Source organism: Melanerpes formicivorus, unplaced genomic scaffold, assembly GCF_026170545.1.
Source record: "Melanerpes formicivorus ecotype bairdi unplaced genomic scaffold, bMelFor1.0.p_v2 SCAF_26, whole genome shotgun sequence".
In the NCBI taxonomy this organism is placed as follows: domain Eukaryota; kingdom Metazoa; phylum Chordata; class Aves; order Piciformes; family Picidae; genus Melanerpes; species Melanerpes formicivorus.
The window spans coordinates 10,340,099-10,356,632 of record NW_027142378.1 but is presented as its reverse complement, the minus strand read 5'-3'; the positions used below and the strand labels follow the sequence as shown (position 1 = coordinate 10,356,632).

Sequence of the window (16,534 nt, the reverse complement as noted above, 5' to 3'; positions counted from 1 at the left end):
CTGCCCTGAGGAGCAAAGAGCAAAACTGTGCCTGTGTATAGGCTGTGCTCCTTGAGCTGTGTGTAGGCTGTGCTCCTTGAGCTGTGTGTAGGCTGTGCTCCTTCAGCTGAAGGGTTTGCTCCAGGACCCCTCTGATTTAAATTCACCCATCCCCCAGCAAGGCCCAGCTCGCTCCCTTCTCTTGTTCTCACATTCTGTGCCCCTTGTCTGTGGGCAGCTGAGTAAAACAGGCAGCTGTGCTAGACAAGGGGGTTTAGAAGATGCCATGACAGGGTCTGGGAGGGGGCTGTGCTCCTATGCTCCCCATCAGGACAACAGTTAGAGCAGGAACAAGCCAAGAATGCACAGCTTGGGTCAAGACTCCACTTGCTCTTACTGAGAAGGCCTTTCTTCTGCACAAGCCCTGCTGTGACTTTCCAGAACTCCTTCTGGATGTCAGATGCAGCTGCATGATCTCAAAGGGGCCTCAGCAGTGCTGCTTGCATCTTTGCACTCACCTTTGGCAGCCAGCTCCTCCAGGCATGGGGGAGGCAGGAGCTCATCAGAGATGGGGCCCACAAAAAACACACCTGACATTCCTCCCTGTCCAGAGACCTCAGCTCTGACAATGCACATAGTGCTGCTTCCCAGGGCCAGGTGCCAGCAGAGTCTGGCCCCTCTGTCTTGGCATCCCACAAAGCTCTGACCACCAGGGGCCAGGATCAAGCAGCTGGACACAAGGCATACTCCATTCACCAGACCCTCTGGGACCGCTCCGGGTAGCACGCTTTGGGCATCCAGCAATGCTGGTGTGGGGCACATGGCAGAGGAGACACACCAGGCTCTCGTGGCTGCAGCTCAGCGCTTACAGAGCGCGCTCTCCCCAAAGACAGGAGGGCACAGTTGGTGCCAGCTCCCCTGGGACACCCTGCCGTGGTCGGGAGAATCATCTGGGGCCCTGCTTCTAGCTAGCCTCAGGCACCGAGCTCCCCCCACACCTACTCACCTGGCCCTGCCACTCGGCGACGTTGACCAGCACGATGCTCTCGGGGAGCTGCTCGTCCGAGACCAGGATCTGGTTCAGCTGGTCGTAGACGGACTTGCGCGGCACCTGCGGCACGTCACCGCCACGGTTAACCCCGCCGCCCGCCCTGGCCGCCCTGCCCGCGGCTGAAGGCCCGGCTGGGCTCTCTGGAGAGAAGCCTCCAGCTAGGGCTGCCTCCAGGGCCTCACCTGGGTGCTCTGCCAGGAGTCTGGAGAGCTCTCGCTGTCCAGGCTGCTGGTGCGGCCGCCCTGTCCCTTGGAGCTCTGCCGGTCCTTGACGGAGGTGCTGCGGGGCCGCCACAGCTGCTTGCTCTCCGACTTGCTGCGAGCCAGAAGCAGGAGAGGCAAGGCCGCTGAGGACATCCCCCTCCAGCACATCCCACTGACTCCAGGGAGCCAGTGGGAGCCTCCTCAGCCCTAGCATGGGATGTGGACCCGCCTTACCTGGGGGACACAGCACTGGGGAGCTCGGCTTTGGTCCCAGGTCCCAGCTGGGCCAGCCTGTCCACGCTACCCTCCCTGGTGGCAGCCTCTGCTGGGTTAAGCCGTGAAGAAGGCTCCTCTGCAGCCAGCTCCTGAGGGCCACACACAGTCACATCACACACAGCAATCTGCCTGCACCCCTCAGTGCCATAATCCAGGATGGGCCTGCTGCATGGCCAAGGCTGCATCTCCTGCAGACCCTTCCACTCTTACTGCCCTCCAGCCCAATCTCCTTGTCCCCACAGCCCTGCTTCCAGGCTGGTGGGCACCCCTGGTACCCCAGAAAGCAAAGCAGGGCCTGAGGGAGCTCCAGCCCCATTCCACACCCCATAGCCTAGACTCACCACTGTGGGGACCTCCACTCCTGGCTCTTCCTGTGGTCGAAGTGCTCCTGGCTTCCTCTTGTCTGCCTCGCCCTGGGGGACAGGGAGTGTGGTCAGGGCAGGATGAAGTGCCCCAAGCAGGACTGCTGCCAGTGCCCCATGCCTGGCCTCACAGGATACAGACTCCCACAGGGGAGCCCCAGAGGGCACCCCCCCAGTGCCACCTGCTTGCCTGCACTGAGAAAAAGAAGAGGAAAAGAAGGGAAGGAGCAGCCCCAGGAAGGTGCTGCCAGGACCTGTGGTCTCAGAGGGAGCTGCAGGCAGTGTGGGGCTGCTAGGCTGGCTGAGGAGGGGAGGGCAGAAGAGGAGGAGGAGGAGGAGGTGGTGGTGGTGGTGGTGCTGTAACTCACAGGGCTGCCAGACTCTGGATCCTGCCCTTTCTGGCTGTGCAGACTGCCGATCTCAGTCTGGGAACCAGAGTGAGAGACTCCCTCAAAGAAACGCCTGCAGAGAAACAGACAGACGGACGGACGGACAGACAGACGGGAGAGAAAAAGGCAGGAATAAGAGAGGAACAAGGTCACCATCATCCCAGCACACCCCTGCTGGCCTGTCCCAAGCACAAGGCACCGTGGAGGAGGTCCCCTTCGGGAGGCAGGACCACACCGTGTCTGAACAGCAAGCCGCGGCCTGCCGCAAGGGTGCTGGATGCAGGGACAGGATGGGGCCGTCCCGGACCATCAGGCTCAACCTGTGCCCCCAGGGATGTGGAGGCAGGGTCCCTGCCTCCTAGCCAGCACTGATTTCTCCCTCAGGTGATCCTGGGCTGCTGCAGTGCAGGGTGAGGAATCACCACCTTGCCCCATCTCGTAGTCTCTGTCAGCACCACCACTCCCATCCGCTGCTGAACCTCTCTACACCACCACAGCTTCCACAGATTGCTGCTGCTCTCCCTTCTGCTCCCCTTTGGGCAGAGAGAGCTCCCTGCTGCACACTTCAAGCAGCAGCTTCCAACATCCCTTTCTGCTCCCTGGACGCTCTGAAGATCAGAGCACTGCAGGCAGAAGCCCACCTCAGGCACAGCAGGAGCACAGCAGTGTCTTGTTCCCCAGCACCAAAATGTGCCTCTTGTTTCAGGTCTCTCAGGGTTTGGTAGAGCTGCACAGTGCAGCTCCAAGCTCCTGTTCCCAAGTTGAAGTGGTGGAAAGAGGAACTCCCCTGGGACAGCAGCTCTGTTGGCCACTGCAGTGTGAGCTTCCACCCTTGGTTCCCCTTTTCACATCCATTGTGACAGGATCATAGAATTGCCTTGGTTGGGAAAGACCTTTAAGATCACCGAGTCCAACCACCAACCCACCACCACCATGGCCATTAAACCCTGTCCCAGAGTGCCATGGCCACAGGGTTCTTAAACACCTCCAGGATGATGATTGCAGCACCCCCCAGGGCAGCCTGTTCCAAGGCCTCCTGAACACTCCTAAGAGAAACACATTTCCCTACTATCCAACCTCACCCTCCCCTGCCACAATTCCATTTCCTCTCATTCTCCCACCTGATAGTAGGGAGAAGAGACCAACCCCCACCTGGCTCCAGCCTTCCTTCAGGGAGTCAGAGAGCAATGAGGTCTCCCCTCAGCCTCCTCTTCTCCAGACTAAACAATCTCAGTTCCCTCAGCTGCTCCTCACCAGCCCTGCTCTCCAGGCCCTTCTCTGGACCTGCTCCAGCACCTCAGAGTCCTTCCTGTAGGAAGGGGCCCAACACCAAACTCCATTATCCAAGGTGCAGCCTCATCAGTGCCAAGCACAGGGGCACACCAGCTGGCCACACCATCCCTGATCCAGGCCAGGCTGCTGGTGGCCTTCTTGGCCTCCTGAGCACACTGCTGGCTCACGTTCAGCTGGCTGCTAAACAGCACCCGTGGCTCCTTTTCTGCTGAGCAGCTTTCCAGCCACTCTACCCCAAGCCTGGAGCATTGCCTGGGGTTGTTGTGACCTGAGTGCAGGACCCAGCACTTGGCTTTGTGAAACCTCATGCAGCTGACTTCAGCTCACCAATCCAGCCTGTGCAGATCATTCATGTGCCAAGAGCCCTCTCTCCATCTCAGGACCTGCTCCAAGGCCAGTTTTTAGGCAGAGAGCAGACTGCATCACTGGATCTCACCTTCAGCTTTCCCAGGAGCCTTGCAGCAGCAGCAGCCCACCTGCAGCCTGGTGTGGTGGCAAGTGTCCCTGCAGCCCATGGGGGGGTGGGGTAGGAAGCAGATGACCCTTAAGGTCACTTCCAAACCATTCTATGATTCCACCACTTCCCAGCCTGCTTCCCTCAAAGCTGTGCTGACTCCCAGGAAAGCCTCCTGCTGCTCCTCCTGGGGGGCAGATGGGGAATACCAGGCTGCAGGCTCTCAGGGATGGCCACAGAGGTGTAGGATCTAGAGCAGCTTCTCTGTTTTCTGCTGTCCTCACCTGGATACAGCTGCAGCCCTCTCCAGCAGCCCATGGCTGCTCCCTTCCCTTTTAACACATTACCTCATCTGTACCTAACATGCTGTGCTGCCAGGGCCAGCAACATTGGTGAGGTTCTCTGCCCTCACTGCTCCTGCAAGGATGTGTCATCTCAGTAAGTGATGGTCCCCACCACACAGCAGCTCCTCAGCAGCAGTGTTTACACACTGGCTAGGAGAAGCCAAAGCTTGCTGGCTCTGTGCCCAGCTGCTTCACAACATCTTCATCTACCAAAGGTTCAGCTTTGGAGTTAGAGTTGTGCCCTGGTGGGACATTTCCTCCAAGGCCCACAGAAGCAAATGATGTCTCCTGCTATTAATGGACTCCTGCTTTCTCCAGTCTCTGCCACAGGACCTCAGGCATTGCCACAACTCTGTGTAGTCATCACTCCAACCCAGAGAGACTCCTGTAGTAACTTAGGAGTCACAGCAGAGACAGCTGCACATTTTGACATAGTTCACCCCCACAGCCAGCCTCTCTCCCACACTCCCCTGTGCTGCCCTGTCCCACCAACCCCACCAGAGCACAGCAGGCCCCTGGTGCCACCAGCACCTTGAACAGGGATCCTCATTCTCTCCTTTTTTGGATGTGCCTGGCCTGTCAGCACTTGCTGTAGCTTTCAACACCCCATTCAAATGGGCTCTCACTGCCTTCTCTCACCTGCAGTTCAGAGGCTTTCACCCCCTGAGGATGTGTGCCTCTGAGCACAGAGCTCTCCTGCAGCTCTCAGAGTCCCTCATTCTGCAGTCTGAAGGCTCTCCCCCAGGCATGAATGAGTCTGAGTCTCAGCAGCTTGAAACTTAGGCAGATCCCAGCCCCTCTGCACAGCTTCCTTCTGCTTCCAATGGATTAGCCTCCTCTCCCTCATCTCTTTTCCCAGTCACCTATGGAGAAGTTTGCTCCTTCACCTCTGACCTTCAATCAGATGTTCTGACTGCTGAGGTCTTACCTAACAGCCTAAGTTGTAGCTCCAGTTTGCCCCCAAAGCAGGCACAGCCTACAGCTGCATGGCCTCCCTGGCTGATCAAAAGGATGGCTCCCAACTGCACTGTCCCAACCCACTGCTCATCCTTAAGCACTGCCTTGGTGCCTTTGCTCCACCCAGTCCTTCAGAGTGTCTAACAAGGCTGTTTAGGACAACAAACAAAGAAATCCAACGTTTCACATCTTGAATTTGCAGTCTGGGTTGTAAGGTCACCACCAAGGGAGGAGGCTATGAAGGGTTTCGGAACCATGCAAGTCCACACTGAAGTCCCTGGCAGTCAGCTCTCACAGCTCCCTGGTACAGAGCCAGCACTGTGAATTCAAGGGGATACAACCTCAGCACTGCTAGGAACTGAGGCCTCAGAGAGCAAACCAAGTGAGGGACACTTTGAGAAGAGGCTGAAAAGCAGCCCAGGGCCCAACAGGCTGTCCCAGCAGAGACAGCAGCAAACAGCCAAGGAAAAGCTGGCTACAAGCAGGTATGAGCACACAGCACCACTCACTTCAGGATGCTCTCCTGGGGACCAGATGTTTGCAAGCAGGCACTTGAGAGAACCAGGGTGAGGTCTTCTACCAATACTCTCAGCAGACTCCCTTTATGGTTTACAGACACAAACCATTATCTGACCACAGAAAGACCTTACCCTCTCTCCCACAGCACTTCTGTTTCCTCTGATGAGAGACCATGTGAAACTGCTTTTGGAGTCCAAGCAGACCACCTAAGCAGCTCCCCCTTGCCCACATGCCTGCTGTCTCCTCCACAGTGACTTGGGGGCTAGCTGAAACGTGACTTCCCTCAGGTTTCTTTTGTGCCATGGGCTCCTGAACCCAGCAGATTTCATTGCAGTTTGCCTGTGGCAGACCGAGACTGCTGCCCCTGCTAAGTCCCTTCAGCAGGGATTCCAACTAATCCAAACCTCTATTTAAATACCTAACCAGAGAGACAATGACAAGTAAGCTAGGGCTGGCTGGAAGGGACTCGGTGCAGTGTGAGGCAGCCAAGGGGACAGACAATAAAAGGCAACTTTCTCACGAAAGGAGAGCATGGAAACAGAACAGCCATGAGCAGGGAGGCCAGATCACAGGGGAGAAAAGCCTGGTGTCACTGCATGGTCCACTGGAGACCTCTGTTCCAGGCCAGCAGAGCTTGGCATAGCCAGTCAAGCCTGGGGAACAGGGTGAGGAACACTGCTGAGGGTTGCTAGTCATGTGCCTTCACAAAGGGTGGGAATGCAGCATGCAGATCTCACAGGGAGGGGGCACAAGGACTGCTTAAAGCAGTCACAAAGGGCTCAGAAAGACAGGCAAGCTTCAGTGTGGAGAGCTCTGAGCAGGCCAGGGCTGTCAGTAGGAAGAAATGAGAGCTGGGAACAGCAGGGACCTTAGAGCAAGTAAGCACTCTCAGCAGGTCAGGGTCAGAGGTGCTGAGCTGGCAGGAAATGAAATGAGACTGAATGTGAAGGCAGGCAGATCCCAGGGGCAGGCTTGAGTTTACTGAAGAGGGCATGCAACAGAAGATGGCAGCAAGAGTGGAGACAAGACAACAAGTAACAGAGAAGGGGCAGAGGGCACTTCTCCAGGTCCCCCAGACTGTGCTGTCTGCCTGGGAGCTCCTGCAGCTCTCACCTCAGTGTGGGCTTTGGTGTGCTGTGCACACTCTCGTTGTCCTCAATCTCTGGGCCACTGTCACTGTTGTTGCACTCTTCCAGGCTGTCATAGAGCAAGCCCAGGTCTTCTTCCACCTCCTGGGTCTGGTCCACGGGGTCAGAGTCCAGGACCTGTGGGGCCAAGCCCAGAGAGCAGTGAAGAGATATATGGAGTCACCTACATCCCAGACCAGACAAGCACAGGCTCCCTCCCAGCCACGAGGCACCCATGGCACTGTTCCACCTCAGGGAGCCAAATCCAGGCTGTGGAAGAAGCAAGTGACACTGTCATTAGGCCAAATGAGTATGTCATGAGCATGGCATCCAAAGGAGGCTCACACACTCATCATCATTCCTCAGGGTTAAGAGTCCTGGGAGGACCTCCACCGGCTGCACTGTACACTCAGTGCAGGTCCCAGCCAAGGCCAGCTCCCCTCAGGCTGATGTTAGCCTGCTCTCAGTCACAAACAGGACTGCTTCTGGGGCAGAGCCAATGTGTGACAGCAGCTTTCCCTCTGTGGCATCTCTGCCCAGGAGGGAAGGTGTCTTTTGATTTGAGCATGAGTCTCAGGGCTGCCTTGGAAAAGCCAAGGCCCAGCCTGTGCCATATGTCACACCCGCTGCAGGTCATGCCTAGGGCTCCCAGTGGCTTGAGAAGCAGCATTCTGACACCTACACATCTGCAGGAGGCACTGCCAGGTGAGCCTCCCTTCCCAGTTCTTACCTCCTCTGTCACTTTAAACCTCTTCAGCAAAGCCACAAATTTCTGTTTGAAGTTTGGTTGCTAAAACAAAACAAGGGGGGGGGATAAAAGATCAGCAAAATGATGCCACCACGTCCTGAGATGACTAACAAAGGGGCTGCTGCCTCCTTTAGGGGTGCACAGGCACAAGGCCAGCTATCATCTCCCTTGCTCCTTCCATTTGCTGTAGGATTTGGGCTCAAGCTGCACTCTGCAAGAAATGGCTGTATCTGGGCATGAGGGAGGGTGCAAGGACTCAGAGTCTCTGGGACAGGCTGAAACAGCATGTTCTCTCCATTTATTTCCCCCTTCTCCTGGTTGAGGAATGCCTCCTTCAAGTGAGAAAAGGATGGGGAACAAGCTCAGGAAGGTGTCCAGGGACCTTCAGGCACAAGGAGATGCTGGGAGAGCACAAGGATGGGCTGGCAAGGCAGCTTTTCCCTTCTGCTGACAGGCAGAGGAGCTGCTTATGGTTCACCCTTCCCTGCACCAACCTTACCCTTCCTTAGAAAGGGAAATGGAAGATCCATGCCACAGCAGCAAGTCCAAACTGTGCTGCTCACAGCACTGACATGAAGCCAGCCTAAAGCCAGGGCAGGCCATGAGCTCTGAGCAGCAAATTCATTGATGGCAAGAAGTGTGTCCCTTTTCAGAGCCAAGGGCTCTCTCCCCTGTCCTGCACCTTCCAGCCTCCCTCACTCCCTGGAGGCAGGGGAGGGAGTGAATCCTTCCATGCCTGTGACCATGCAGTAGGTGCTGCTGTTACCCTGGTCATCGATGTGGTTCGGATCATTTTTCTCCTGGCCTTCTTGGTTTTCCTCAAGTCATCCTCTTCATCAAAGAGATCCTGCAGACAAAAGGTCACAGCACAGCAGAGCAGCTCAGAATGCAGGCAGCAACACCTCCTAGAAATTCCCTGCCCTACACAGGCCCCTCATTTTGTAAAGCTTTGGCCCACCCTGTTCCCAGCATCGTGCTTCTCACTCCTCCTGCCTCTCTCTGTGCAGCTCCTTCTCTCTCCTTAGCACTGCCTACAGACCTTTCCCAGTGCCTCCATCCCCAGGTCCCACCAGAGGGACATGCACCAGCAAGATTCAGAGGAGAGACAGCAGCTTTCTGAAGCAGCCCTTGTTACAACCTCAATTCTTCTCTCTGCACTCACCAGCCTCCCCATGACCCATGTGCTGCTCTGCTGTCTCCTCTCCAGGATTAACTCAGAGGACACAGCACCTGAGCTCACAACAAGTTTTCCTCCAGGGATCAGCCTCAACAACACATGCAGCTCCTAGGGACACAGGGCCCTGAAGTGTTAACCCAGCATGATGGGACAGGGAATGTGGAGGCCCCTGAGGAGGGGTTTGTCCCTGGGCTTGATCAGCATGCTACCACAAGTCTTTGTTGGCCCCGAATGTAGGCACCACAACAAGAGGACAACAAAGAGGAGTGGCACAGCTCATCACAGGCCTGGGCTGGCTCTGCCACCTTCAATCATTCTAGACTCAGACTGTACTTACTTCTAAAATCCCTTCTCTTTCAGAGGGAGCACAGCCTCTGGCCTCTTATCACAGGGAGATGGGAGAGAACAGTGGTGCAAGATGGAGAGGACTCAGCAGGGGTTTATGCAGCAGACCAGCCAGCCTCCTCTTCTCCAGACAACCACCCCAGCTCCCTCAGCCACTCCTCACCAGCCCTGTTCTCCAGACCCTGCACCAGCTTTGTTGCCTCTTCTGGACACACTCCAGCACCTCAATGTCTGTCTTGTGGTGAAGGGCCCCAAACTGAATCCAGTCCTTCAGGTGTGGTCCCACTCAAGTGCTGAGTACAGGGGCAGGATCACTTCCCTACTCCTGCTGGCTACACCACTTCTGATCCAGGCCAGGACCTGAGCACACTGCTGGCTCTTCAGCCAGCTGTCAACCAGCACCACCAGCTCCTTTTCTGCTGGGCAACTCCCCACCCACTCAGCCACTCCAGCCACCTGGTCAGGCCCCCCTTACCTGGCCCTGCACAGCATCGTCGCTGGCTTCCTGCTCTGACGAGAAGCTGTCGTCCTCCTCCTCAGAGTAGTTGTCGATGTCTGGGGAGCGATCTGGAAGCAGAGAGGGCAGGTGCCACAGCTAAGCACAACTGCCCCCAGTGAAACCACCAGCATTCACAGACTCACTGAATTGTTACAGTTGGAAGGGACCTCGAGGATCATCTAACTCCAGCCACCCTGCCATGGGCAGGGACACCTCACACCACAGCAGGTTGCTCACAGCCACATCCAGCCTGGCTGCAAACACCTCCAGGCAGGAGGCTTCCACCACCTCCCTGGGCAACCTGTGCCAGGCTCTCACCACCCTCATGGGGAAGGACTTCTTCCTAACATCCAATCTGAATCTCCCCATTTCTATTTTTTCCATCCCCTCAGTCCTGTCACTCCCTGACACCCTCAGAAGTCCCTCCCCAGCCTTCCTGTAGCCCACTTCAGACACTGGAAGGCCACAGGAAGGTCTCCTTGGAGCCCTCTCAGCATTGCTGGTGGGTGTGGTAGTTTTAGGCAGATGCCTAGGAAAATTTTCCACAGATTGAATGGAAGAGTGATAGAATGCAAACAAATTGCCACTGGATGCTCAAGGAAAATAATGACAAGGTCTAAATCACCCCCACTGGTCTGGTATCTGACACAGAGTTAGCTGTGCATGGAATCACACAATCAACCAGGTTGGAAAAGGCCTCAGAGCTCATCAAGTCCAACCTATCACCCAACACCTCCTGACAACTAAACCATGGCTCCAAGTGCCACATCCAAGCCCTTTTTAAACACCTCCAGGGATGGGGACTCCACCACCTCCCTGGGCAGCACATCCCAATGGCTAACAACTCTCTCAGTGAAGAACTTTCTCCTCACCTCCAGCCTGAACCTCCCCTGGCACAGCTTGAGACTGTGTCCTCTTGTTCTGGTGCTGCTTGCCTGGGGGAAGAGACTAACCCCCACCTGGCTACAACCTCCCTTCAGGTAGTTGTAGAGAGCAGTGAACTAACTCTTTCTCTTTTCAGCTTCTTGGCTCTAGCTGATGCTGGCTGGAGGCTGTTGCTTGGCTGTTGCTGACCTTGGCTGCGTTTCTTTGCTGTGGCTAAGCACTAACAAGCTACTCTCTGCTCTTCTTTCTCTCTCTTTTACCTTGTGCCAGGTGGGGGAGGGGAGTAGGGAGGAGGTTGATAACCTCCCTGGTTTTGTCCGGGGGGGGGGGGTTGTGTTGTTTATAAACACCTGTAAATGCTGTCTGTTTTGTACACACTCACTGCATCCCATATTTCTGGACTGCAGTGTGCCTGTAAACACAGCTTCACTTGCTTCCAGCTGAGCTGGCCTGGCACTGGTATGTTGGGGGGTGGGGGTGGTAACTTCAAGCCACCACAGCAGGCAGTAGGGGACACAGGCTGTCACCCACGCCCTGCACAGACGCTTGCCTCCAGCTCTGCGAGGAGCACCAACGCACCTGAGGCTTTGATTTTAGGGCCTGAGGGGACATTCCCATCCTCATGATCAATGGGCTGACTGGACAAAGAGTAGATGCTGATTTCAGCCACTCGGATGTTCACGTCCTTCATGTTGCTGTGGAGGCCCAGGAGCTGCCCACCGTCCGTTGGGTGCTGCATCACCTAGGCAGACAGACAAGCCTCCTAACAGGGGGGCACCGTGGCAGCTGACCCCTCAGCCTTACAGGCAGCCAATGAGCCAGAGCACCCAGTGCCTGCCAGCTGGCCCGGCTCCCTCCCAGCGCTGGCATGGGGAGCACACGCAGTGCTGCCCTCTGCTCCCAGCCCCCTGTACCTCAGCCATGTTAATGATGCCCACTGCCAGGGTCTTGTAGCCCAGGATGGTGCGGTTCTTGTACCTCTTCCTCCGCTGCAGCATGATCTGCAGTTTGTTGCCATCTCTCTTGAGGAAGTGTGGGTACTGGGAGAGGGAAGCACAGGAAAGAAGGCAGAGGGCTTAGCGTGGCACACAGGTAGAAAAAGCCCTTCCTCGGTGCCGACGCCCGGCAGGGTTTGACCTGCTGAGCTCTGAGGAGCCTCTCCAAGCCACCTACACCCTGCAGCCTCCTTCAGACCCCCATGGCCAGCTAAGCAGCCCCTGGGGCCATGGAGCAGCTGGCCAGCAGCAGGAATCGATGCTGTTAGGATCTGAGGCCCCACCTCAGAGGCCGAGCCCCCAGAGCCGCGCATGCCAAGGAGCGGCCAGCGAGGGCAGTGGCAGGCGAGGGCAGCAGCCAGAGAGAGCAGTGGCTGGCGAGGGCAGTGGCCGGAGAGGGCAGCAGCCGGAGAGGGCAGCAGCCAGAGAGGGCAGCGGCCAGTGAGGGCAGCGGCAGGTAAGGGCAGCAGCAGGTGAGGGCAGTGGCTGGCGAGAGCAGCGGCCGGAGAGGGCAGCGGCCGGAGAGAGCAGTGGCTGGCAAGGGCAGTGGCCGGAGAGGGCAGCAGCCGGAGAGGGCAGCAGCCAGAGAGGGCAGCGGCAGGCGAGGGCAGCGGCTGGAGAGAGCAGCGGACGGAGAGGGCAGCGGCCGGCGAGGGCAGTGGCAGGAGAGGGCAGCGGCAGGTGAGGGCAGCGGCTGGAGAGGGCAGCAGCTGGCGAGGGCAGCGGCCGGAGAGGGCAGCGGCCGGAGAGGGCAGCGGCCAGCGAGGGCAGCGGCCAGAGAGGGCAGCGGCCGGAGAGGGCAGCGGCCAGTGAGGGCAGCAGCCTGCAAGGGGAGCCCCGGGGGGAGCCCCAGGGGCCAGGCAGCAGCAGGTACCTGCAGGGAGAAGGTCAGCTCCAGCTCAGTCTCCATGAGGCCGCCGGGTGGGAGGATGTATTCATTCGACCTCAGGACTCGCTTTGAACCCTGCAACAAGAGTGCAACAAGAAGCTCACAGCTAAGCTGAAGCAGCCTGCCCACGGGCCCCGCTTGGCTCTCTTGGCTGCAGGCTGGCACAACCCTCAGGCTTCCCAAGAGGCCCATGCCTGCTGGCTGTGTCCCCTCAGGGCTGTGAGAGCCGCTCCAAGTATACAGCAGCCTATGGTGGCTCCTCACTTTTGCCCTCCTCCCCGTGAATGGACCAGTAAGCCGAGACACTGACTGCAGGAGACAAGGAGAGAGGCCAGAAGAGCTCTTCCTACACACCAGCCTTCACTGCTTCTGTGCATGCTCCTTAACTTAAACTGTGAGCTACTGAGCAGAGGCATCAAAGCCAAGCACATAGGTTCAAGGAAACTGAGTCCCACTTGACATATGCTGCCCCTTCCCAGGGCCTCACTGCATCCTCACTCTTTTCCCTTGGATCTTGACAGATGCTGTGAAGAGCAGGATCTTGAGTTGGCTGTGGTCAGAGACAAACCCTAGATTTGGCCACAGTTAGGTGAGGTTAGAGACCCCAGCTCTTCATCTCCACTGCAAATGAGATAGCAGCCCCAGAACTCAGGACAGGAGTATGCTGGTGGCATCACAGAAGAGACCAGAGCTACATCTGCTCTGCAGTCAGAGTGGCTATGGGCACAGGGGTGCTCCAGCACCCACAGAACACCAAAGGAGTCTGCTGATGGAACCTTCAGCAGGTTCCTCAAGCCTGGGTGGTGCTGTTTTAGGGCCTTTCCTTGAGCCCCTGGCTGCTGTTACCTCTGCTGGCAAGGGAATAAAACAGCCTCTGGAAGAGAGGCAAGGAAGGCCTCCCCACTTTGCAGTCCTGCAGCACTGTGCTCTCACCAGTAGCCCAGCAAAGCCAAGCTCCAGCAAAGCTCTCCCTCGTGTCTCCAAGAGGCCCAGGCTGAGCGGCCTGCACCGCGCTGCCAGCGCGTGTGCCAGCAGTGAGGCTTCCCTGTGAAAGGTCTTCCTAAAGCAGAAAGCAAGCAGAGGCAGAGGCTCATCCCCTCCACCATCTGTGAGCTTCCCTGGCCAGGAGCATGCTGACTCTTCCTTCCTGAGCTCTTCTTTACCAAGGAATTACAGGTGGCCACCACGCCAGGCACCATGCACTTCGGCACGTTTGCTTACCCACCACGGAGGTTTTCCTTTCACCCAAACACCTCCTGGTGCAATTCTTCCTCTTCAAGATGCTATTTCTGGGGACAGAGCTTCAGCAGAGGGAAGGGGAGGACAGCCTGGGTGGGGTATCCAACAAGTGACTGCTTCATAAGTATTGCTGTCCTGTGTGTTACTGGCAGCACTGGGGAAGCTACACAACCAGCTCCAGCGAAACCCCAGTGCATGCCCACGTGGCATTGTAAGAACTAGGACAGAGGCTGGCTCCTTAGCAGAGTGGCAGCAGTTGGAACAGAACCCTAGAGATCAGTGAGTCAAAAGCAGGATCACCCAGGGCAGGTCACACAGGAAGACATCCAGATGGAGCTGGAAAGCAGAGAAGGAGGCTCCACAAGGCCTCTGGGCAGCCTGTTCCGGCGCTCTGTGACCCTCACAGTGTTGAGGTGGAACTTCTTTGCTGGTGCTTGTGTCCATTGCTCTTTGTCCTATCACAGCACACCATCAAAAAGAGCCTGGCCCCTTCCTGATACCCACCCTTCAGGTATTTGTAAACATCAGTAAGATCTCCTCTCAGTCCTCTCTCCTCCAGGCTAAACAGCCCAGGCTGAAGGCATGCACAGGTCTCTCGGCCTTTCCTCCCAGGAGAGATGTTCCAAAGACATTCACAGGTCAGGTTGAAAGGAGCAGCAGCAGGGCTCAGAGACCCCTGAACAGCAGCACTTTTTAGGTCTGGGACAGCTCTTTATGGGTGCAATGACCTAGGAGGCTGCATCCTGGCTGAGCTCCAAGCCCTAGGAGATGCCTGGCCTGTGGAGCTCACACAGGGAGAGGAAGATCATAGTGCCTAAGCTTAGCCAGAGGGCCAGCTCCCAGGGTACCATGGAGCACAGCACTTAGGACATGAGGTAGAAGAAGGTCTTAGACATTGTACTGCAGAATCACAGAGTGCCAGGCTGGAAGGGACCCCAAGGATCATCTGGTCCAAGCTTTCTAGGCAATGGTCTAGATTAAATGAGACAGCCCAGCACCCTGTCTAGCTGAGTCTTAAAGGTGTCATAGTATCATAGACTCAGTCAGGGTTGGAAGGGACCACAAGGATCAGCCAGTTCCAACCCCCCTGCCATGGGCAGGGACACCCCAACTAGATCAGGCTGGCCAGAGCAGGGGAGTCCATACATGAGGCACAGCCCTCTCAGCAAGGTAAAGCCACTACCTAAAGCTCAAGTTCAGCCTGCTAGGTATGCCAGGTTCCATGAAATGGATGGCACTCAACATACCCAGTAGGAAACACTGATCACCTCCAAGAGCAAACCACAACCCACCAGGAACCAGCCCTGCTCCAATGGAACAGCTTAGAAACTGGCAGCTGAGGGATTTCATCTGCTGATCAGCTACAGGCAGTTAAGAACAACTTGGGGCTCCTAGTAAGGTCAACACAAACCTCAGGAGAGTCAATAAAGGCAAAAATCAAAGTCCTCCTTTCCTAGGACATCCCACAACTTGTCTGCCAAGGAAGAGCCCCAGACAGAAGGAAAGGCTCTGCAGAAAGGGACAAGGGGGATGCTGGGGGGGGGCATCAAGATGCCTCTACATGGGCAGCATGTCCTGTTGCAGCAATTACACCAACCTCAGCCTCAGCAAATGTGCAGGCAGAGAAGAGGGATTCCCCCTCTCTGTACAGCACTAGACACACCACAACTGGATTCCAGAGCCAGAGTGGGCTCCCCAGTACAAGACACTGACAGACTGGAGGAAGTCCAATAGATGACATCAGGATGGTCAGGGGCTGGAGCACAGGGAGGGCCCTAAGTGACCTGGGTTTGTTCAGCTGGAAAAAGAGAGGCTGAAGGGGCACTTTGCTGATGCCTGCAGACACTTAGCAGGAGAGTGCAGAGAAGACAGAAGTGACCTCTCAGAGGTGCACAGGGACAGAGTGAAGAGCCACATGAATGGGCTGGAACATGGGAGATTACCATTAGATGCTGGGATTTTTCTTCCTCTGAGTGTGGTCAAACCTTGGACACAGAACAGAGTTTTCCATCCCTGAGAAAGGAAAACCTTAACTGGACTTGGCCTTGAGCACCTGATGTAGCTCAGCTGCTGTGCAATTTGAGTCATGTCAGGCAAGAGAGATTTCTCAGCAGGACAGTGGAGTATCACCATCAGGAAGAGGAGAATGTAGCATCAGGCTGGTAAAGCAAAGCTCACAGCTCACCAAGACTGTCAAGGAAGTGAAGAGCAACAAAAGAAAGGTTGTGGTCACAGATCTCCACTGCCTGATAGGCTGAAGACATACAGGAGCTCTCACTCCTGTGCAGAGGTGCATGATCTGTACACCAGGTTAGACACATAGAGTACCAGGTTGGAAGGGACCTCCAGGATCACCTGGCCCAAGCTTTGTGGGCAAAGCCATAGTTTAGATGAGATGGCTCAGCACCCTCTCAGGCTGTTGGGGGACTTCACTTCCCAGGGGAGACAATTCCAATGGCTGATGCCAAAGTCTGGTTTGCAAGGTGAAAGTCCCCAGTATGAATCTGTCCTGAAGGTTCTGGTTAAACTGCAGAGCTGAGGTTAGAAGAGCATGTAAAACCTGGAGAAGGAGAGAACTCACATAGCTTTGGAGAGCAGGCCAGGGGAGACAGCAAAGCACCACTCAGCTAGAGGTGCATGAATCACACCTGCTGTGCCTGGTTGGAAAAGACCCTAAGGTCATCCAGTCCAACCACAACCTAACATCTGCCTGTACACAGCTGTTAGACCACGTCCCTAAGCACCTTATCCAAACACCCCCAGCCATGGTGGCTTCACCACTTCCCTGGGCAGCCTGTTCCAG

The 16,534-nt window shown here is 56.4% G+C and overlaps 1 protein-coding gene across 2 annotated transcripts in view; it reads right to left on the bottom strand.

Moving 5' to 3' along the window:
* Positions 1-16,534, bottom strand: part of LOC137448774 (phosphofurin acidic cluster sorting protein 1-like) — a 58,463-nt gene that overhangs the window by 5,182 nt on the left and 36,747 nt on the right. For both annotated transcript variants that reach the window (XM_068153618.1, XM_068153619.1), the window contains exons 3-14: positions 12,478-12,567; positions 11,523-11,648; positions 11,188-11,350; positions 9,700-9,791; positions 8,469-8,549; positions 7,685-7,744; positions 6,941-7,092; positions 2,240-2,333; positions 1,851-1,922; positions 1,468-1,598; positions 1,213-1,345; positions 986-1,090 (exon numbers count right to left, since the gene is read on the bottom strand). In XM_068153618.1, the coding sequence (XP_068009719.1) occupies positions 986-1,090; positions 1,213-1,345; positions 1,468-1,598; positions 1,851-1,922; positions 2,240-2,333; positions 6,941-7,092; positions 7,685-7,744; positions 8,469-8,549; positions 9,700-9,791; positions 11,188-11,350; positions 11,523-11,648; positions 12,478-12,567 (1,299 nt within the window). The remainder of the gene's footprint in view (positions 1-985; positions 1,091-1,212; positions 1,346-1,467; positions 1,599-1,850; positions 1,923-2,239; positions 2,334-6,940; positions 7,093-7,684; positions 7,745-8,468; positions 8,550-9,699; positions 9,792-11,187; positions 11,351-11,522; positions 11,649-12,477; positions 12,568-16,534) is intronic.